The 24,206-nt window shown below is 39.8% G+C and overlaps 2 protein-coding genes across 2 annotated transcripts in view; one reads left to right on the top strand and one right to left on the bottom strand.

The window, feature by feature from the left end:
* The window catches only part of CCDC146 (coiled-coil domain containing 146), a 70,694-nt gene extending 49,800 nt beyond the window's left edge, over positions 1 to 20,894 (bottom strand). Inside the window, exons 1-2 of the mRNA XM_072147229.1 lie at positions 20,670 to 20,894; positions 19,943 to 20,111 (exon numbers count right to left, since the gene is read on the bottom strand). Of these exons, the coding sequence (XP_072003330.1) occupies positions 19,943 to 20,101 (159 nt within the window). The 5' untranslated portion in view covers positions 20,102 to 20,111; positions 20,670 to 20,894. The remainder of the gene's footprint in view (positions 1 to 19,942; positions 20,112 to 20,669) is intronic.
* Positions 1,704 to 11,737, top strand: FGL2 (fibrinogen like 2). The gene is made up of 2 exons (XM_072147233.1): positions 1,704 to 2,288; positions 9,531 to 11,737. The coding sequence occupies exons 1-2, from the start codon at positions 1,727 to 1,729 to the stop codon at positions 10,235 to 10,237; spliced, it is 1,269 nt and encodes a 422-aa protein (XP_072003334.1). The 5' UTR covers positions 1,704 to 1,726; the 3' UTR covers positions 10,238 to 11,737.
* Positions 20,895 to 24,206: the final 3,312 nt, after the last annotated feature.

Genomic DNA, 24,206 nt, shown 5'->3' with positions numbered 1-24,206 from the left:
AGGCCATTTACAACAAAATTATGTTGCAATTTGAATGGAAAAATGACTTGCATATTTTGGACACTTTTACCATTAGTGCAACAAAAAAGGCTTAGTCTCAGGGAATAAGGGTGTGTTCTCATGGGAAAAAAGCTTGCACCAAAAATTATACAAATACTCCACAGTTGGAATGTGGATTAAACTAATCCAACTTTAGAAGGTTCAAAGTGCGATTAGACAGTAAAAAACCTTGCCAGATTTATCATTTAGTGTAGATGTCTGGTCTTACATTGCACGGTCTTACTTTGAGAGACACTTTGGAAAATATATAGAAGATGTAATTTTTTTTCTAGATTTAATCAAATGTTTTCTTGTATTTTAAGTCCTGATAAAAATAAATAAAACCTAAATTCCTTTGATATATTGGTAATTGTACTGAACCAAAGAATAAAAGGGGAGGTGCCATTTGGACCACACATTGAAAGCCCGCAAGAAATTGATGCAGATGTTTTTTTTTCTTTTTGTTAAATTTGCTGCATTTGGAATTTTTTCCAGCTTCCAAATTCATTAATTGAATAGTGCCAATAGGATGTACAAATTGGTATTCAGAAAACAAGATTTCAAACATATCTGTAATTTGAAAAATAAAAAATTGTGGCTTTTGAAAGTATAAAAAGAGGTGCAAAAGCAGATAAGGGCATAAAGGGGTTAAGCTTCTCCCAATCTAAAAGAGAAAGACAAGCAAGTTTTTTTAAGCTCATGACGCATCTCCAGCTGCTTTCAAATATGAGCTACACCAATTACTTGTACTTTAATTACATTTATTAATTGTATGAAGATAGCAAACTCTTGAGCTAAATTAGGAAAATTATTTCACATTTGGATGATGTACAAATTAATACTATTTAAATATGATCCAAGTTCAGTTCTAGATATTAAACTGTTATATAAAAAAAGCATATAAAAGGTCAACAGATTTTTCATGTTTTTGGTTTTAGTCATTCAGTGGTGACAATCTATATTTGTATCTAGTTGGGAGTTAATCCATTAAGATACATAAGATAGTAGTGTGGCGTCTTTACGGTCAGTAAGTAATGTTGGCACCTTGGTTACAGCCTAGTGTTATCCACTTAAATCAGCTTCAGTTGTAAAAACATCAGTGCTGCTGTTCGGCCTGCAGACAGGGAGTCCTTGAATCATAACTCTCTATGATGCAAGGACTCCCGGCTACTGAATTATAGTTGATCAGTGAGATCTGACTAGCACATGGGCAAGTTTCCACTAACCATGCATGTTGGTATGTAGGGGCCTTAAACTGACCATACTGAACCTCATGTAGAACAGACTTTGGGAGTAGATATTTATGATTAATATATTTTTTAGATTACAAATGAACAATCAGAGATCAAATTAGTTGCTATGGGAAATATTTCTAGTTTGCACAATGTTTTATATCTGTGTAAGCATACTACCCCAGTACTGTATTCTTATTGTAAGAATAAGAAATGTAAGAATTCCAAGTCATCCTTTAGGTAATTGCACTTTCATATAAGCATTTTCTAGAAAATCTATTTTCAGCTGTTGTTCTGAAAGGAAATTGTTTTTCTCTATCATTTTGCCAGGAAGTTTCCCTCTTCGTCTATTTGACAATATTTTGCAAGAGCTCCCACCCATTTCTGAGAAGAGCGAATGCACAGCCTGCCTCTATATAAACGGAGCTGAGCCTCTGCCTCCATTATCAGCAATTATGAAGTCTCTCTCGTGTCTCATAGCCTTTGCTGCACTGTCAGCTGGGCTAACTAGTGCAGAAGAAGAGAATGTTCCTACTGAAAAACTTGTTAATGCCTGTCCCATAAGAATGAAGAATGGAGGTAAATGTGATGAAGAAGGGAGCTGTCCCTACCAGATAACTTTGCCTCCAATGACAATCCAGTTACCTAAGCAGCTGCAGCTTCTTGAAAAAACGCTGAAGGAAGTACAAAACCTTAAAGAAATTGTTAATAACCTTAAGAAATCATGTCAAGACTGTAAACTGCAAGCAGATGAGAATCCAGATGAAAAGAATATTGACAACCCTCTTGAAGAAGGACAGGTGAATCAAATACAAGATCTGCAGTCTAAGATGAAGAAAATGTCCATCAGTCTGAAGAATGCTCGGAATCAGATTAACAACTTACAGCATCAGATAGAGAACATGAATACAAACAACGTGGATGATTACATCGACAAGAAGATAGCAAACCTGTCATTCACACTGAGCAATGTGGACAAATGCTCCAGCAACTGCCAAGCAAAGGAACCCAGTCCAAGTAAGACACAACTAGATATTCACCTTTCAATTCTTCTTGTGTTTTCTATCTATCTCTTCTACAAATCTCTTTAAATAGAATGTATGTATAATATATATATATATATATATATATATATATATATATATATATATATATATATTTATTATTTATAGAAAAAAGTAGCCTCCAACAAAGTCATACCTGTACTTAACCAGTCTACCAACAGTCCAGAAAGCCACTATTGTAGAAGTATTACTTAAAGAAAAAGGAATACCCAATCAAAATACCACTCAGTATTAAAATATAGGTTTTGCCTACTACTTTTGTAGTTTGCATACATAAAAAAATAAGAAAAAAAAATAAAAAAAAACTGTCCAATTATTAAACAAAGGTATTTTTAGCTGTTGTTACATATTAAGCAAAATCTTTTCTACATTCTTCTCCTTATACACACTAAGATACTGCAGTAAAACTTCAGTAAGGTACAACAAACTGCCAACAGCCTAATAAAGTAATATCATACTTTAGATATGAGATGATGTGGTAATGTTTTTTTTCATAAACATTTATTCCTGGCACCAGAGGAAAAACTGTGGGAAACTGCAGATTTACAAAGGCCAATAATAAGAACTATTTCAGTTTGAGAAAACATAATGTGTTCCAAGAGATCTGTTCTCTGCCATGTTCTGCTGTTAGATCACATAAGCCCCTTCAGAAACCACTGAAACGGAATTCTCAAAAAAAAAAAAAAAGACTTTTACTTAAAAAAAAAAGGAAATATGGTGACTTTATAAAAAGGTGACCTTAATGATGTGATGATAGTGAACTTGAAAACGAGAAAGGTGAGACAACACACAGAAACAGGTGCATGACCGAGCTGGCGTCCACTACAGTGTATTTGATGGAATGCTCTCTCCAACATAGATTTGGCATGGATTTAAGTAAGTGAAAGCATCACTTGCCGAGTTCAAACTAGTTACCAGATGCTTGTAAGAGCTAAAGCGATATATACAGTTCACAGAGAAGGAGAAATGCAGGTGGCTCTACTTGTAGAATAAGAAAAAACGCAGAACATTATAAAGTGGAGAAATAATAAATGAGCTATAAGCAATTGCTACAACATATCAGTGTAAGCCGTTTTCCGCTGCTGAGCAGTCAAAAGACAGTATTAGCAACCACGAAACCTAAAACAATTCTAGGTAAAAATGAACTATATTTCCTAATGGGTTCTTATGATCTACATTATATCAGGATGTCTGGAACCAACATACCATTTATAAGTTTATATAAGGAGCGTTATTGTGTTGCTTGGTGGTGGTCCCTGAGACCAATGTAAAAGGGAACCTTTCATCAGGATATAACATTATAACCAGACGACAGATTCCAATAGCCCAGCAAGTCCCGGTATGCAGGCTTTAATGGACAGAGCTTCTATCCCCTCATCCTCCCTCATCAACCCTTTCTCCTCCTCCCTCTCCATGCCTACATGATCTTAGCTAGCAAATCTCATGCTTGCGCAGTAAGCTCCTTTTATTTGTCTCGCACATGGAGCCGTGAAGTTGGGTTACAACCAGCATAGAGAAGCAACACATGCAACCTGTCTTCCCTGCGCCATGTGCATGACAAATTGAAGGAGCTGACTAAACAAGCACGAGATTTGCTTAATGCAGTCAATTCATGTAGTCACAGGGGACATGGGGGACTCTGAGATAGGGACTTGGTTTGTTGAAGCTGACGCCCACATGACTCACTGGATGCTACTGGCATGGAGCCACGTAAACTTTGATATACTTTTATAACTTGCAGGAACCAGTGACGCCTTTCCTACACTTACTATGAGGACTACAGGCACCTGTCATCAGGTTAAAATGTCATATTCTCATGACAGGTTTCCTGACCAGACCCACAATTTTATATGCATAGCTGGCCTAGCTTTTGTTTTTTGTCAGTACTGTATTACACCCTAAATAATTAGTAATATATATTGTCACACCAATAGAGAGCTTCAGATCAGCTGTGTTATACTACATCATTTGGATGAGTACTCCAGCCTCTGCCTAGTATGCACTATGCCAGTGATGGCTAACCTATGGCACTGGTGCCAGAGGTGGCACTCGGAGCCCTTTCTGTGGGCACTCAGGCCATCACCAGAGATGACTCCAGGTATCTTCCTGCAGTCGCAGACAGCCCAGGACTTGCTGTGCACAGAGCTATTTTAAAGTGACAGCGCTACCTGGGACTATTTTCTGCTATATTGGTGCCTCAGGTGCTGGTATCAATGAAAACTGTGACAAAGGAGGGAGCATAAATCACAAATTAAATTTCTGTTTTGGCACTTTGCGATAAATAAGCGGGTCTTGGTTGTAGTTTGGGCACTTGGTCTCTAAAAGGTTCGCCATCACTGCACTATGCCATTCATAGAATAGAATGGTATTGTACAGTATAATAAAATATAATAATAATCTTTATAAAGTGCTATCATATTCCCTAGCACTTTACAAATCATGGGGGATATAAAAAATAAAATAAGACAATACGGGCAGTCCCCGGGTTACATACAGGATCGGTTCTGTAGGTTTGTTCTTAATTTGTATGCAAGTCGGAAATGTATACTTTATAATTGTAACTCCAAACAAAATCTTTCAGGTCTACGTGACAATTGGATTTTAAAAATGTTGGATTCTCATAAGAACCAGGACTAACACTTAAGCTTCATTACAGACACCTGTGATAACTGTTATAGCTGTTTATTGTAGCACAGGACTAAAGTACAGTAAATTACCAATAACCAGAGGTCCGTTTGTAACTAGGGGTCGTCTGTAAGTCAGGTGTTCTTAAAGGGAACCTACCACCACGAATCTACCTATAAAGGTAGATCGGGTGGTAGGTGGATCAATAGGACGTGAGGATAGCCCTTTTAAGGGCTAATCCTCACGTCCCCGCGCTGTTTTGGGAACTTATATTATCGCTTTATGCTAATTTTGTTATGCGGCTACTGCAGCTACTCCACGACCCATTAGCCACTATACCCCTCCTACCCACAATCGGCGTGCAGCTCCTTGCAGCTGCGCGCCCTCGTCCGACGAACCTACCGTCTGCGCAGGCGCGAACAGCAGGCCCGCGCCTGTTTTGGAGCAGTGACCGCACAGGCGCGGGCCTGCTGTTCTGCGCATGCGCAGATGGCAGGTTCGTCGGACGAGGGCGCGCAGCTGCAAGGAGCTGTGCACCGAAGATTGTGGGTAGGAGGAGTAAAGTGGCTACTGGGACGTGGAGTAGGTAGATTTGTGGTGGTAGGTTCCCTTTAAGTAGGGGACCGTCTGTACAAGTAAAACATAGTCATATGGAAACAAAAGGAGTGAGGGCCCTAGTATTGAATATATTACAATTCGGCTCCCTTTACTTGAATGGAACGGAGCTGAAAACAGTGAAGATTGAACATGATGTTACTGGAGAGACACAACTGCTTCAAACAACAAAGGATAGGTGATCAATAAATAAATACCACTCCATTAAGCTTATTTTGCTTTACAGTGATATTATTCTAGTGTGTCTAGGACTATAACATAATAGTACAGGCGGTCACCTACCTAACAATACTCAACTTATATACGACCCCTAGTTACAAACGGACCTCTGGATATTGGTAATTTCTTGTACTTTAGTCTTAGGCTACAATAAACAGCGATACCAGTTATCAAATGTCTCTGTAATGAAGCTTTAGTGTTAATCCTGATTCTTATGACAACCCAACATTTTTAAAATCCAATTGTCACAGAGACCAAAAAAGTTCTGGCTGGGATTACAATGATAAAATATACAGTTCTGACTTACATACAAATTCAACTTAAGAACAAACCTACAGACCCTATCTTGTATGTAACCCGGGGACTACCTGTATTTGTCATTTCTATAACTAAAGTTTAGACATAATGAGACTTGAAGTCAGCCGAAAGATGTAAAATGGCAGGGTAGGTAGACCAAAGAGAAACTATTAAGATATTTTGTATTTTAAATGAAACTTTCCAAATGTTTTAACAATAGTACAATTTGTAATTTATACCTTCCCAGATGTTCATTTCATGATAGATCATAATATATCTACATAAAGATTACATTGGAAGGGTTAACTCACTAATGTGTGTTCATACACGACACACTTCCTATGTTATTGGATTGTTTCCTAAATGAGATCAGGATGAAATATTGGTGTTTATGATATGGATGGGACAAAAAGTTCAGTCCCGTTCACCACTGTCACTTCCTTTAACCACTTAACCAAAGAAGAGGACGTTGCTGAGTCTAAAACACTTTATCTCCCAAAACATCTGGTGAGTTGAATGTCCGGCAAATTAAAATATATGAGGAAACTAATGATCCGTTACATTGTCCGCCCTTCCTTTGTGCTAAGCCAATTTCTACACTTCGTGATCTTCATTCCTACCTTTTATTGTATTTAGTCTAACAGAGACCTTTTTGGAAAATGTAAAATATGAAGATATTTCGAAACTGTAAGCTTCCCAATACAAACAAGAGAATACATGTACATCTTGGCATTTATGATGGGAAAGTTTTCCTGTAATATAGCTCCCGAGATGGAAAAAACCCAATTCTAGGGGATGTCACTCAATGGTCATGAGTAGCTTCAGAGGTTAGAAGGAGAACAAGAAGAATTTCCCAGAAATGAGCAGGGTGCATGCTAATGAACTAGCAATTTTGTTTTTCATGGCAACTCTTCTAAACTGAATCACAAAAAAATGCTGTATGATACTGGCAGACTGTATGATACTGGCAGACTTCTTACTGGATGTCAGCTCTCATGATAGGTCTGGGAAAAGAAAATCTATAGAAGATTTTGAAGAACTTTACTTCATGGTATTCACCTGTTATTCTGCATGAACACATATGTTCTGACATATACTGGACTGAAAAGTGCCCTTGAAGAATAGCAACATTTTCTGGGGATTGCTTGGAGAAAATATTCCAGATTTATTTTTAATAAAGACATGTCAGGAAGGCTGGTACTGTAACACTTAGACATATTATTATGAATACGTGTACCATTTTGGAAGACCACTTATAGGTAACACCATAACTTCCAAGAAAACAATCCCAAGGTTTAAATCCTTGAATCCCTGTGGGGGTAGTACTTTATGGGTTATTCTCAACTGGGCATATACATTACATGTTATTAAACTGCCATATACAGACATGAACAAAATTGTTGGTACCCCTTGTTTAATGAAATAAAAACCCATTGTTTTCAGCAATTATGTCCTCCTTGATCATTTCCAATTAAGTCAACTCAAACAACGATAGATAGTGCGAACTGACACTGATGTTACTTGAGCTTGAACTTTACTTATATTCTCTTTAAAAGTTTTTCTGGGCTCTTTTGTTACTATTTGAATTATGAGTCATCAATTTTCCTCCGGCAGCCACATCCAGGAAGGTTAGCTATATTTTTGAATAATATCTGTAACTTTAGTCAGAGGAACATCTAGCTGCTTGGAGATGGTCTCATAACTTTTATCTTTAACATGTTTGTCTACAATATTTTTTCTAAGCTCCTAAGACAACACTTTCCTTCACTTCCTCTGGTCCATGTTGAGTGGAATTTCTGTCCTGGCCCGTTTTTATTTTTTTAAAATTTTTCTTGAAGCATGATATAAAAACAATATAAAGTAAACTTAAAGTTATTTCTGTGACCATTGTGGGTTTTTCTTTCACTTATCCAGGAGTACCAACAATTTTGTCCACCAACAAAATTGTCTGTTTATACAAATTTCACTCTGACAGGGTGACCACACATGCGCTGTTGAGGCCTCTGAACGACCACCTAGATTCAGCGTTCATTAGCACAGGACGACTGTGGACATGCAGTAACTACTGTCCATTTCATATGCAAAAGCTATTTGTTTCTTTGTGCAATCACTCTAGCAGTGTTGGTCGTATCCAAGGACAACTGCCCTCCATTTCTAAGGGACCATATGGCTATATTTGATATATGTGATACTAAATTTACACTTGAACATTTAATTTTTTAATTACATCCAATTGAATAAATGTATGTATTTGGGAAGATACACACTGCCATGTGTGTTGCATGTCCTTTTTTTGTCTGTACTACGTCAACAAAACATTGGTCAAAAAACATATCAACTTTCATAAAAAAAATTTTTTAAGCCCATAGACTTCTATTGCCTAGGTTTTAAGTGGTACCAAGTCATGGGCAGACTTGAATCAAATAGTTGGAGTCTGAAAAAGTAGAAGTAAATAACGAACTGACAGCCTTATGCAAAACATGCACAGCTCTTCTTGAGAGTGGTTGATCAATTACATCTAGGGAAGGAAATGATAAGGATCATGCAGTCACACCTGTAAACAATTTGAAACACTGGGTGCTCTTTAACAATCGCATGCGTTTTAATAGAAACAAATATGTGATCGGGTTGGGCCCTTCCCCCAGGTGTTTGCATTGCATTTCTAAACCCCACCAACAATTTCAGAGGATCGGATTTAGGATTGCAGCCCATGTCCCCTGCCTCGTTCCCCTCTTTTTCACACAGCACCCCCATGTCCTTCTCATTCGCACACAGCCTGCATCCTTATGTTTCGCTCCTCCTGACAGAGTCAGCACCCCCAAGTCCTTTTCCCATGGCATCCCCATGTCTCCCTTCTATTTACACATTCTGCACCCCCATGCCCTCCTCCCAAAGCATGCATCCCCCTGTCTCCCTTCTATTGACATAGTCAGCAATCCCAAGTCCTTCTCCCAAACCCAGCATCACCATGTCCTCCTGCTCCTGGCAGTCAGTACTTCCAGACCCCTCTCCTTCATACAAACTGCATGTCTCCCTCCACCTGACACAGTCCCCCGCTTTCTCACACAGCTAACCCTCAATTTCCTTCTCCTTCATGTAGAGCCTGCATACTGGCCCAGAGCGCAGTCGGCAGTTGCTGCGGCAGTCCACTCCTGAGTTTAGCCCATTGGACTCCTTAACTTCAGCAGAACTTAAAATAAAAAATTTACATGTTTTAATGCAGATTTTATGGATCAATCTGCTCAGCTTCCCCTGCACAATAATGCAATGCTAAAAAATGGGCAGCCTCTTCACACGTCAAGTTAGTCTTTGACAAAAATAAAAATGTACAAAGATATAATAAAATCCGGTACATATTTTCTTACGTACATAAGAGCAGGTAACTATCACTTGTGGTTTTATTTTAAGTGATAAATGTTTTTTAATTTTTTATTTCTAGGCATACAGCTTATCTTCAGAGACTGTTCAGACTACTACAAGATGGGTAAAAGATTGAACGGCATTTACCAAGTCATGCCAGATCCGAAGAATAAGACATTTGGAGTTTTCTGTGATATGGAATCTATGGGTGGAGGTTGGACTGTGGTGCAGAGGCGTAAAGATGGTAGTATAAATTTTAATAGGACATGGGATGAATACAAAAGTGGTTTTGGAAACCTTAGTGGAGAGTTTTGGTTGGGAAATGACAGGCTTCATCTCTTGTCTAAAAGTGCCAACATGATGCTGAGAATTGAGCTTGAAGATTTTAAGGGGGTAAAAGAATATGCCAGTTATGACCAGTTCTATGTAGCCAATGAATATCTAAAGTATAAATTGTCTGTCAGTGGCTATAGTGGAACAGCCGGTGATGCTCTCCACTTCAGCAAACAGTACAATCATGACCAAAAGTTCTTTACTACACCAGACAAAGACAATGACAGGTATCCATCGGGAAACTGTGGCGCTTACTATAGCTCTGGGTGGTGGTTTGATGCATGCATGTCTGCCAATCTTAATGGCAAATACTATGAGAAAGAATACAAGGGGGTCCGTAATGGTATTTTCTGGGGTACATGGGAAGGTGTTTCTGATCAGCAAATTAACAGTTTCAGACAAACCTTTAAGGCAGTTAGCATGATGATCAGACCAAAAGACTTTTCACCATAAATGATAAACTATGAAAATATGTCATAAATGTTGTCATATTTCTACAAAATTTCTACTGTCTACTAATTGTATATTAGAAATGCAAAGAAATGTTGCATTGGAGGAAGAACCTACTATACATAAAATACAAAACAGGACCAGGTGTTGTTAGGTGCATGTTAGCTGTTGACAGGATGCTGAACCCACACCACATCCGAGGAGAGCTCATAAAGCCATGATAACTAGAATACATGTTAACCACAACAGAAGTATTGTCATTTATTATAAAGTTACACAAGTGAACACCACTACAAAAAGTACAAATAAAAATATTTAAAAAATAGGAAAGGGTGGTGAGTTTCTGGCCATCTCCTCTGGTGGAGCTTAGCTCTGGGAGAATAAAAGGGTCATATGTTGAGATCCAGTAGTTTGGTCATTCCCCCCCCCCCCATCATCTGTCCTTTAAGGGGTATTGGCAAGTCAGGTATTTATGATATATCCACAGAAGAGATCATGAAGCTGCAATGAATGAAGAGTTTTCTACGCATGCACATATAGCAGAGTTTTAATGCTGAGATATTTTTGGTTTGCCCATAGACAGGAATAGAGAGTGACTGAGCATGTGCAACAAACACTCTTTTAGGCCAGGCTGTGGGATGTGTGTCACTGGACATCCTTTCCTGAGATAGGTGCGGGTCCCAGGGGACATGTGTTCAAGACATATTCAGTAGCTTACCATAAGTCATAAATATATGACTTACCCCTTTAAGGAATAGTACTATAGCACTTCCTATATACAATAAATGCTCATCTGGTCTTGCTAAAATCTTCACCTTAATCTAATGCTTACAACTCACATTACTCACATAAGTAAATAAAAGTAGCAACCTGGATAAATATTAATCTCATATGCATATAGACAGATTGGTGGGAGTAGAACATCCAGCACCCCCACAGAGAGTAGTAGGAAACAGACAGCTCCGTTCTCTGTGTAGTGGATAGAACAGTTCACCGAAAGTAAGTGCCACTTCTTTTGACTCTGGGCTACGTTGTAGTGATTCAGTTCAGCCATTAAAAGGAGGACTGAGCTGTCTGCTTCCTTTTACATTCTCGCTGATAACATCTGCTCTTTGGAAGTGTTGGTTGTTGGGACACCCACCAAATTGGTATTGATGACCTATTTTGGTAGCCCTTTAATTTATAACCTGTTGTGAGAGCATCATTTATGGATGATAGTCTCCGTCACTCCAGTTAACATTCTCTAGCAGAACTGAAATCATTAAATCACAAAAAAGTTAGTTGTTACCCCATTTCTGTGTCCATTATTTTTATAATTACTTTGATGGAGTGACCGAGTCTGTATTGCTGGATGAGTGATATATTTATTGGCTAGAAATGGCTTGACTCTTTTCTGTATGTAAATGAAGTCCCTGTTGGTTTTATGATGTTGATAAAGAATATATTTTATCATATTGTATGTATATTGTAAGATTCTTCTGGCAATAAATGTAAAACATAAAACTATGAAGTTTTTCTTTAGAGATTACTGATGAAACTGCTCACAGTCTAGTTTTCCTTCCTACATCTAGAAATTATGAAGTAGTCAGAGTTTTTCACTTCTCACACTGGAATGCTTGATATGCACTTCACTTAGTACTTTACCATTTTAGGACTAAAAGTTCATCTTGTAAATTATCAAAATAAACCGGTGACCCAATTTTAGTGTAAGGATTGTTACAAGATACAACTTATAAACAGTTACAGTATAAATAGTTTAAAAACTCACATTATAAACAGAAACATTTAACACCTCTATGAGATCTCTTAGCTCTTTGAAAACTGTATTAACTTCAGTTTTTGTGTTTCCGTTTTTCACTTTCCAAATTCCAAAAGCTATATATACTTTTTTGTTGTTTATCAGTTTACAGAGCCACGGGAGGGGATTTTTTTAGCTGCAATTAAAATTATACTTCCTAAAGGCACCATTTACGGTAATATTCTTTGTAGGGTACTGCGAAACTGGAAAAATAAAACCGCTCTAGTTTTAGCAGACTAATTTTTTTACAGTCTTTTGCGTGCAGTCCAAAAGACACATCACCTATATTTATCATCTCAGTATGATCATTGATATACCAAATTTATATTGTTCATCTCCTTCTAAGACTGTGGGGCAGATTTATCAAGTGTCTGAAAGTCAGAATATTTCTAGTTGCCCATGGCAACCAATCACAGCTCAGCTTTCATTTTACCAGTGCTCATGAATATTTTAAAGGGGAGCCGTGATTGGTTGCCATGGGCAACTAGAAATATTCTGACTTTCAGACACTTGATAAATCTGCCCCTGTGTCTTCTGTATGATACATGCATGAAGGGGTTAAACTATGTTAATATTCTGAGTGATAAGAATTATTGTCTAACTGCACAAATGTATCAATCATAAAACTCCGTTAAAGAGGATGTCTGAAGTTAAACTAAACTAGAAAGGTCCAAGGAGGTAAAACTGTAAATAATAAAGCACTTCTTCCCTATTTAATCTCCTTTTCTGGCCCTCCCACAAGTACTTTTTTACTGGGCTACAACAGTCATGTTACATTCATATCATAAGACCACTGCAGCCAATCAATGTCCTCAGAAGCTATTATACAAACAGGATTTTTGTGCTGGTTGTTAAAGTTTCATATTCTGCATGTACTGTATATTGAAACGCCATACAGTGGTATGATATCAAGCTTGCAACACAAATTTGTTGGACACCCATACCAAAGTTCATCAGAGTAGGTACAATCTCCTAATAGGGTCACACATATTGTACTTACCCTGATAAACATTGGCCTTCTATGGGTACAAGTGGCAGATCATGTGATCTGCTGGCAGCTGCTTTTGAGTCTTCCAATGTCTTGTGTCCTGTGGCACTCCAGGAGGGTCAGGAAGCCGAGAACTAACCTGCCCACATTGTTATATGCACACCTCCTCCCAGATTACCACTCGCATGAATGAGACTGATTGGAGAAGCGTGCAGGGCAGTTATAAAGGACATAAGGCCAATGTTTATCAATGCAAAGCAATATAGGTGACCCTATTAGACAATTGCACTTGCCTTGTACTTAATCTGTATTTGTGGACAACCCAAATACAAATCCCCTTTCAATTCCAAAACTCTTCTTCAATAAGCTTAATAGCCTCCTGAATAGGTTTCTATGGGCGCAATCATGGCCCATGGTAGCTAGAATGACGTTGGTACACAGAAAGTTGCAGGGAGGCCTGGGACTACCTGATTTCAGGGTACTTCTTGGCAGCTCCAGCAGCCAGGATTTTAGATTACTTTTGTCATGATGAAACCAAACTATGGGTGAGCCTTGAGGAACATTTATCACCTGCCCCCTCACAGTTCTACCATGGCTGGCTACCTATACCGCCCGGAATCACTCCTTGCAAGCGCTTTCGTTCATAGCATCTCAGAAATTGAAGATTTTCTGGCCACGCACAACAATTTCCCCATTACAGGAAATCCTGACTTCCCTCCGTGAATCTCCACTGACTTTTTGCACCCTCTAAGAACACTAGACACAGTCCGCTTCTGGACTCTCTTGGAATCTGGGACCCCCAAAACATTCAAAGATACCCCTCCAGCACCCACCTGCACACCTAGGTTACACTGGGAGTACAACCAACAAGCTAGAGCAGACTTGCACCATAGTATGACTCAATTTGAATCCCTGTGCATCTCAGACACAATTCCTCACGCCATCTCGGCAATATACAGCCTCCTGCTAGACAAGGGGAGCTCCATAGACCTCCCTATATAGCATCCTGGGAGCGCAAATGGAATAAAGCTTACACTGTGGATTAAAGACTCAAAGCCTTTGAGTTGTGCCACAAATTGTCAGTTTCATGCAAGGCGCAGGAGACTAATTCTAAGGTGCTCTCAAGGTGGTATTGGGTACCTGCCAGACTCCATATGATATACCAAAATTGCCAGGATAGATGCTGGCGATGTCTAGGTGCCCCCGGGCACCATGACTAACATCTGGTGGGGATGCCAGAGATTGCAAACGTACATAAATTTATATTAGATCTGACAGGACATACCCTAGAGAACTAGCCTGCCGTACTATTGCTGTCCTTAATGACCTATTTGCTTTGGATACTGAGATAGGTACAAATGGGATGTTGATCTAAGCTCGTACCCCAATACCCAGGATGTGGAAATCCACAAGGACCCCTCAGAGTATCTGATTGGTTCCGAGAGATTTCTCTTTTGCATCGACCAGGGAACTTTCCCTCAACAAAGGCGCAACTCACTCAGTGATCTGGGCCCCTTGGCTGACATTCAAAAACCTGCATTTTTGACCTACTCGTAACTCGCTTCTGTCCCCCCTTCCTTCACTACCCCTCTTCTACCCAGGTTATAAGACTTTTATCAGCCACACCCTTCCCCCGGGCAAGACTCGCTGACGAGTGTTAACCACACCCCTTTTGGTTCATATTATGACGGCTAGACACATGTTTTGTATTCTCCTCCGATTCTTACAATTGCCAGATGACAATGTCTACTGTGATTTTTTTTTTTTACCTGTATGTGTTCAGACTGAAAACTTACTTGCTTATACAGAAATAAGCTTCCATCGCTTTATGTCATCTGAGAGATCTGTGTGTCCTGAACAATGTTTGTAACCTATTCTTCAATAAAGAATGATAAAAAATATAGTGGGCTAGCAAATGATGATTGGCGCCTGAATGCACCTCCCGCTGGTTCTGCATCCCAAATTTTATACATTCCCATATGCTTCTATGGGGCATACGGAACAGAAATGTATTTTAATATGAATGTGTTTTACTTATAATCAAGGAGATATTCACACATCCTTGTATCCATATTGAGCACATTTTTCACATATACTCTGCTAGGAGGTTGCCCACTTCCTTCAAGGATGACTTACAGAAGTAAAGACCCAAGCAAACAATGCAGATGGAAAAAGTCTTTTCTCTTGTCCTCAAATTTCTTATCTAAATAAAGCCCTAAAATAAATATAGTCAATACAGTTTATTACTAGCTGATAACTAATGGATTTAGAAAGCAAAGAAGACAGAAAACAGTATTTATACAGCTGCACATGGATGTATTTGATTTTGAATGCTGCAGTACTGTAATATTGCTTTTGCTATATTCACAGTTAAGTAGTCCTTTTACAAGTGAGTATAAGTGCTCAGTCAGATGATTATAACTTATTTTCAAATAAAGTGGTAATCTGCAGATCAAGGCTGTGACTTACTGCACACTGCTAACACACCAAGCCACACATGTTATTTATTTTTAAATTTTCCAGGTTTTCTCCACCTAACTTTGATGCATTGGCATCACTACCAGGGAAGCAGGAATAGCAGCCACTATGGGGGTCCATCTACAATTTTAAATCAGTGGTTTGTGATGAGGATGACTTAGCTTGGTTGAGTTTTACTACAGAACCGTGTGCATCAATTACTGCATTTACTCGAGTATAAGCTGACCCAAATATAAGAGGTACCTAATTTTACCACAAAAAAACTGGGAAAACCTATTGACTCGAGTATAAGCCTAGGGTGGGAAAGTCATTGGTGCTAGCCCATGCCACCCAGTCTATAGCTGGCCATCCCCCTGCTCCCTAGTCTATAGCTGGCCAGCCCCCTGCTCCCCAGTGAATAGCCAGCCAGCCCACAGTATAAAGCCAGCCAGTCCAAAAGTTTAGACACACCTTCTCATTCAAAGAGTTTTCTGTATTTTCAGGACTATAAAAATTGTTGATTCACACTAAAGGCATCAAAAAACTATGAATTAACACATGTCGAATTATATACTTAACTGAAAATATGTCTTATATTCTAGGTTCTTCAAAGAATCCAACTTTTGCTTTGATTACTGCTTTGAACACTCTTGGCATTCTCTTCAAGAGGTAGTCACCAGAAAAGGTTTTCACATCACAGGTGCCCTATCAGGTTTAATAAGTGGTATTTCTTGCCTTGCAGAAGTCAGGTGGATACACAGCTGATAGTCCTACTTAATAGACTGTAAAAGAATCGGTATTATGGCTAGAAAAAAAGCAGCAAAGTAAAGAGTGGCCATCATTACTTTAAGAAATAAAGGTCAGTCAGTGCGAAAAATTGGGAAAACTTTGAAAGTGTCCCCAAGTGCAGTTGCAAAAACCATCAAATGCTACAAAGAAACTGGCTGACCTGAGGACCACCCTAGGAAAGGAAGACTAAGAGTCAATTCTGTTGCGGAGGATAAGTTCATCCAAGTCACCAGCCTCAGAAAATCGCAGGGTAACAGCAGCTCAGATTAGAGACCAGGTCAATGTCACAAAGAGGTCTAGCAGTAGACAGTTCATGCCCCTGCCAGCAGTATATAGACAGCAACTGCTCCCAGTATATGGTCAGCCCATGCCCCCTAGTATATAGCCAGTCCATGCCCTCCCAGCCAGCCCCTCATTTAAAGTCAGTCCCCAGTATATATAGCAAGCCAGCCCCTAGTATATAGCCAGTCCATGTCCCCCATAACCAGCCCCTAGTATATAGCCAGTCCATGTCCCCCATAACCAGCCCCTAGTATATAGCCAGTCCATGTCCCCCATAACCAGCCCCTAGTATATAGCCAGTCCATGTCCCCCATAACCAGCCCCTAGTATATAGCCAATGCCTGGTCCCCCAAAACAAGCCCCTAATATATAGCCATCCACCCAACCCCTATATACAGCCAGTTTGCCTAGAACTTAAAAAATAAAGTCAAAACTCACCGCCGCTTACTTCATAGTGTGTGCTCAGCTGGCATGCACAGACCTGGTGCTCCTGGAAGTAAGAAGAGGACTTCTGGGTGTGTCAGAAAGGTGAGTTTTGACTTTTTTCTTTTACTCAACTATAGGCCGAGTTTGAGTTTCTCAGCATAATTTTTTGTTCTGAAAAACTCAGCTTTTACTCAAGTATATACGGTAATCATTCATAGAAGAATTGAAATAAAATCATCCCCTTTAGAAGCTGTGCGACCATACATACACAAGGAAGTTATGTATGAAACTGCTGTTAGATATCAGATATACGGTAAAGTGTATATAGCTGGTTTATTCGGTAGGCATGACTATCTTATGCCTTACAATTGGTCATTGTGAACAGACATTAATTATATCAAAACTATGGATACACATAGACATGAGTATTGTCTAAATGGAATGTAGGGAAATAATAAGCATTGCAAGGGCTAGCATTACGGTTGGATGGATCATTATAATGTAATGTTATATTATGTTTACTTTCTTTGTCTTACTATGATCCTACATACACAGACTATGGGTGTCAGGTTCGCTGGAGAGAATGCTTCTGGTTCTTCTGGTGGTGCTAGCAGCGTTCTCCAACCTCCGGCGCGTATCCGCGCAAACTCCTCCTCTCGTCCCGGGCAGCGGCTGCTAAGATCTCGCGCTGTCTAGGAGTTGTGTTCTGAACTGCTGAGACTTGTGGTACCTCTGCATGCTGCCTGCTATTGTGCTTGGTTATTCTGCACCATGAGGGGTTAATTCTTAGTAGTTGTCCAGCTCCTATCAGGTTCTGGAGGTGGAGTTCTGGCTGCATAAATTGCAGAATCACTAGTCACCTGTGCCAGTGTTTGAAATCCCTTCATCACTCGCTCGCTGCATTAGGTTGTCTTGCTCTGTATCGGAATGGTTGTGACCTCGGCTAGTTTTTTGACATTGACGTTTTGCTTTCTGACTCTGTTCTTGACGTACCCTCTCGTTGTGACTCCGGCTGGTTTACCATTCTTTTGTGTTTTATGTTTGTCAGTCTGTTTGTGTTTTCCCTTCCCGCACTTATCTAGTGTATTCTGAGTCTTCAAGTAGTTGCCCCACGGTTTAGCGTGGGGGGCTATAGGAAGGGACAGAGGTTGGGGCAAGCTTAGGGCACACTATCCCCTGTCTTCTGTGTTACCCAACCCTAACAATGGGGGAGATTTTTCCTATGCTGGCATAGTTTCGCGAAAAAACCATGCAAATGTTGAAGGTGAACGTTCGCACGGTCTGGGTAGTGTGAAGGAGCAGCAGAAACACCCCTCACCGGCCCACTCTGCTGCGTTCCCTCCGTTCCCACCTGACGTGGAGATGGAGTGACGGGGAAAATAATCACAAATACTGGCATTTTACTACAGGGCTTCTGCGCCGGTTCTAGGTAGGAGATAAATGCCCTTAAAAATGAAACAGTTGCTGTATATTACCTTCTTTCTTCACCCTGCTCACAGCATAATTTCTTCATAATTGACTCAATATGTTTTAGACATGTAAAGTTTATACAAATTTGTAATTATACCACATGTGGTTTGCATTCACATTTGTAAACCTCCAGCTGCACATGAAAAGGGCAAACATTTAAGCCAAGAATTAACACAGCAAGTATGCAACCCGTACCTCCACATATGGCCCTACTGACAAAGGGCCCCCTAAAAACTAAAAGTGGATTCTCCTCTGTATGAGATCCCCAAAAGAGGACTGTTTTCTGCTGTTGCAAATTAAGGAGCTTGATCTTTGTTTATGTGACATCACTTCTATGTTTTTGACTATGACATTGGAAGTAGGTTTGTGTCAGGTAAGCAGCTGTGACATTACAAGTGAGTAGGAGTGCTCATTCAGATGATTTACAACTTCCAAATCCAGTGTCAGTCTGCAGATAAAGGCTGTGACTTACTGCACACGGTTATCACACCAAGGCACACGATTTTATTTCATTTTCTAGGTTTTCTCCACCTAACTTTGGTGCTTGGCGTCACTACCAGGGAAACAGGAATAGCAGCCACTGTAGGGGAGCCCATCTACCATTTTATCTCAAACGTAGCGAGTAGTTTGTGATGAAGATGACTTAGCTTGGTTGAGTTTTACTACAGAACTGAGTGCATCAATAGACCATTCATAAAAGAACCCCATTGTTACTTAGTAAATGATCGATGTACTGTGACATATCTACACACAAAAGGTGAGAGGTATGATACTATTCAGTATATTTGGAGTTTAGGTACTTTGGAGTTTCTCCAAAATAATAATATATATATATATAATATAATAATAATCGTGTTAGAAGCCAATGTCGACAAGTGAAGTCTGAGGCAACGTTTCAAAGACAAAGCAGGATATGCAAATTTATATGATCTGTTGCTGCCATCAAGTGGCTGGATAATGAATGTCATGAGAATATTGGTTTCATGATGAACTTTTCTTTTATGTAATACTATACTAAATTTGGATTATATTTATTTATTACTTAATAATAGTATACTGTATTACATGTTGATTCTAGCTGCACCACTTACCTCCAATTTATAGGATTTACCCATTTTATGTTCTCAATTTGGTATGTAAATAAGGATCCATTCACACTGAAGTTTGTTAGGATTCCATGGCCCAATAATATAGTCTGTTTGACTATATGATTGATTCCTCTTTTGTTCATGTATTTTATGTTAATATTGTTAACAAAGAAGAGTCATTTATTTAAGGACACTGTGCAATACTCATTCTCCTAATCCATTTAGGCTAGGTTCACATCTTGTTTTATCTATACGCTGAGCATACACACCAGGAGAGCTCCTGAAGTATAAGCTTAGTGTCAGTGGTGTAACTTGAAGCTGATGGGTTCCAGTGCGATCCGTGACCCTTAGTAAACAAGCCCCTAGAAGTGTTATTCTAGATTACATTGTAGATTATATAGTTTCTTTACCTCATCCAAATACTGGAAAGCAGGACTTGCGGTCACATCCTTACGGCTTTCCTCTTTAGCATTATAGGGGGGTAACGCACTTAGCGGCTTCTCCTCAACATTATCTTCTTCTGCTGAAGATTCGCTCATCTCCGACCTTTCTTCTCCATAACTGCTCATCTTCAAGGCTCTGCTCACATAGATACACAAATACAGTTTTATATTTGAAAGCATCACCTTTATGGTATTTCATTTCTCACTGTATATCACATGTATAAAATAATTTTTTTTTATTAAATCAATAACTTGTGACTATGCCATAAACTTTACCCTGATGATAGAAAACCTTGATGTGTGTATAATCACACTGCGGAAGGCAATTTACAGATATTCGGTATCAATGTAATAATAAATTGTCTAAAAACAAAGACAAATATATATGTATGTGAAACTTCATAAAACCCCCAGGGTATGTACCCCTCTCCCTGCGCTCTCAGCCCCGTCCCCACGCCCTAGGACCCTACAGATAAAGGTCGGGCAGTATTCAGCACATGGCAGTGCCGGCCCTGGCCCGGGGATAATCGCTTTCTTATATTATACGTGTCCACAATCCATCTGAACGATCTGCTTGACCTTATGTTACTTCAGCACCATAGGCGATAATCTCTCCGAAGAAACTGTGTGCTCCCGTGTCTCCTGCACCCATGTATTGTCAGTAATCACAGCGGAGTGAGCGGCAAGGATTTACCTCGCACCTCCTCCAGGCACAGGTGTGGAAGTATCAGGGGCTTGTGCTCGGGTGTCCTCACATCGCTCACAGCCGGGTCACAGGGTCTGATACGGCGACATTATCGTATTACAGGCCGTGGATAATGGAAAGCTAGCGTCTAATTCCATGGTAACAGGGAGCGTCCCCTCCGGTCACCCACACCCCGCCGACACCTGCGCCCTGACCAATCACCTTCCGGGAAAGGCAAGGCCTTGCTTTACTCTTGTATTGGCTGGAAGCTGCACACGTGACCGTTCTGAGAAGAATGTGGAATAGAGCGTTATGTGCTGCTGAGTGAGATGTAGGGTGTTCTTTAAGACTTGCCCACCTGCTGTCTGTGTATGTGCGTGCCCCTGGGTACAATGTGCCCTCTGTGGTGTCTGTGTATGTGTGCGCCCCTGGGTACAATGTGCCCTCTGTGGTGTCTATGTATGTGCGTGCCTCTGGGTACAGTGTGCCCACGCTGGAGTCAGTGCCGGTTCTACACAAAGTGTGGCCCTGGGCAAAACTAAAAGTGGGGCCCCAAAATAAAACTATTTTATGACCAGTCACAGTCAGTAAGAGGCTCCCTTTAGTATAGTAAAATAAATATGTAATATGGGAGAAATTTTATAGAAGATAGATGATCGGGAGATTGAAGGCAGCACATCTGGTCAACATCTGCAAAGAGTTTGTATGTTCTCTCTGTGTCTGCGTGGGTTTCCTCCGGGTCCTCTGGTTTCCTCACACACTCGAAAAAATTACTGGTTGGTTGATTAGATTTTGAGCCCCATTGGGGACATTTACTGATATGACAAGCTCTGTGCAGCGCTGCATAATCTGTGTGCACTATATAAATAAAGAATTATTAATTATAATTATTATGATAAAAGATAAATATGAAAGATGATAGAGATTTCTAGATGCAGAACTATAAAGTAGATGATATATACAGTAGATGGATATGAAGGATAAATACAGTAGAATAGAAATAGAAGTTTGATTAATAAATAGATAGAGAAAAAGCTACATATATACTGTATATACCCGAGTATTAGCCGACCCAAGTATAAGCCGAGACTCCTAATTTTACCACCAAAACTGGGAAAAACTACTGACTCGAGTATAAGCCGAGGGTGGGAATACAGCAAGCCCCTAGTAGTATACAGCAAGCCCCTAGTAGTATACAGCAAGCCCCTAGTAGTATACAGCAGCCCCTAGTAGTATACAGCTGCCCCTGGTAGTATACAGCAGCCCCTAGTAGCATACAGCAAGCCCCTAGTAGTATACAGCAGCCCCTAGTAGCATACAGCAAGCCCCTAGTAGTATACAGCAAGCCCCTAGTAGTATACAGCAAGCCCCTAGTAGTATACAGCAGCCCCTAGTAGTATACAGCAGCCCCTGGTAGTATACAGCTGCCCCTGATAGTATACAGCAGCCTGCCCCCACGGCTCTTAAAATAATAAACTTAAATACTCACCCTCCGATGTCAGCGCGGCTCCCCGATGTCGGTGTGGCTTACCGATGTCCCCGGTGTCAGCGCGTCCCGTCTTCTTTCTTCTCCGCGGCTCCTCTTCTCTCTTCTCTCTTCCGGCATGGACGCGGCCATGTTTTCTTCAAGCATGCACATACTATGACGCGGCCGCTGCTAACGTCATAGTATGCGCGGCCACAAAGAAAACATGGCCGTGTCCATGCCGGAAGAGAGAAGAAAGAAGAGGAGCCGCGGAGAAGAAAGAAAAACTCGGCTTACACACGAGTATATACGGTAAATGGTCAGATTATAGGAGATAGATAACTAGACAGATAGATATATAGACAGGAGATAGATGATAAGCATCTTCACTCGGGAATTCAACCAAGGGGTATTAACCCTTTTACCGCCCAGCATTTCAGGATATTTTGTCACGTTATTGACCAGAGCAATTTTTATAATTTTGAGGTTTAAAAATAAAATCAAAATTACAGCAAAAAGAATTAAAGTAAACCCAACAAACCACATATTTTCTGAAAGCAGACACTTGCCCCATTTTCAAAATTGCATTAAAGAAATTATAGACGTAGCCGCCTACATGCAATTTTGATTCAAACTAAAACATTTTATAAAAAATACTTAAAATTTGACTTTGATGGCAAATAATTTGATGAACAGAAAATATTTACCTTCACATCTCCTAAATGTAATAGATGGACATGTGTAGAAATCACAAATGCCTCATACTGATATGTTCACATAAATAAATCCACATAATATCACTTAAACTGTAATAACTAGATATCTGCTTTGCAGCTACAAATTTTCAGATAGTCACAACCTGCAAAATATAGCAATAAAATAGAATAAAAAGTAAAGGCGCCATAAAACCTATAGAATTTTGAAAGCAGACAACCCGGCGATGCATTTAACATTCAAAATGTCCTCTAAATATGTGCAAATCCAGAATACTTATATAAAGAAAATATACTTTCCTAAAACAGTAAGATGTGAGGAGATGATACAGACCCCACATGTGGATAGTCACCAAAATATGCAGCAAAGGGAATGTCATATCCACAGCGGACACCAAACTATTTTTGCTGAAAATTGCACTAAGCGTCACACAGATCTATCATTGTTTGGTCCCTTAAAATGGTAACCCAAATAAATAACTATATATCCATAAACCAAGCTAATGAGATAGCAAAAGTCACATTTAGATGTGCGCCACTGTATTATCCGCACAATAACAGAATCCTCCACGCTGCATAAGAATGAGAGTGAGAACATCATAAGTATAAATAATGGAGGATGGTGGGAAATAAAAACTTTATTCCAGAACATGTGTGTGTTTTTGGTGCTATATATAACTTTATGGACATGTTCTGGGTCACGGTGTTAATATGTAGCCATATTAGGCGAAGAGGAATGAAAGCTCATTGTATCAGTAAATTTTCGCAAAAAAACACCTATCATGAAATAAAAGGCAATAAGAGAGAAAGTGTGTTCTTAGATAGCTCTGCATAGAGAAGGGTTAAAAACATGAACATTAGTTGATATTATCCCTTATCAGAATGTAGTAACATATAAAGTGATTATTTCCATTATCTGTGAGGTGCAGCAAATTCTCCCTGTAGCCTGATGGCTAAGAATCTGAAGGGGTGCATCACTTCCGGGGGCTGTATCTCTGGCTCTGTGATACATAGAACCTCACTTCATTTTTACTATGAAAGAAGAGAGTCTTTTCTTTTATATGAATCTAAAATTCTCCCTTTAAACCTGAATATCTCTGGATCCATGGCACCTAGAAACAAAATTCAAGATTCATTGGAAAGAAGAGATTCTCCCCTTTCCTTTCAGGGGGAATTGCCCACTTTGCCTACCCATAGCGCCGGCCCTGGCTGGAGTCTGTGTATGTGCATGCCCCTGGGTACAGTGTGCCCACTCTGGTGTCTGTGCCTACTCTATTGTCCGTATGGTTGTCCCTGGGTACAGTGTGCCCACCCTGGTGTCTGTGTGCGTGCCCCTGGGTACAGTGTGCGCACTCTGGTGTCTGTGTG

This window comes from Engystomops pustulosus, chromosome 4, assembly GCF_040894005.1.
Source record: "Engystomops pustulosus chromosome 4, aEngPut4.maternal, whole genome shotgun sequence".
Lineage (NCBI taxonomy): Eukaryota > Metazoa > Chordata > Amphibia > Anura > Leptodactylidae > Engystomops > Engystomops pustulosus.
The sequence above is the reverse complement of the archived record's forward strand: the minus strand, read 5'-3'. Positions and strand labels throughout refer to the sequence as shown.

Bases quoted from the DNA above. Each gene is read 5' to 3' on its own strand.
- FGL2 (XM_072147233.1), top strand. From the start codon at position 1,727: ATGAAGTCTCTCTCGTGTCTCATAGCCTTTGCTGCACTGTCAGCTGGG. The intron at 2,289-9,530 runs GTAAGACACAAC...TTTTATTTCTAG, and splicing joins AGCAAAGGAACCCAGTCCAA to GCATACAGCTTATCTTCAGA.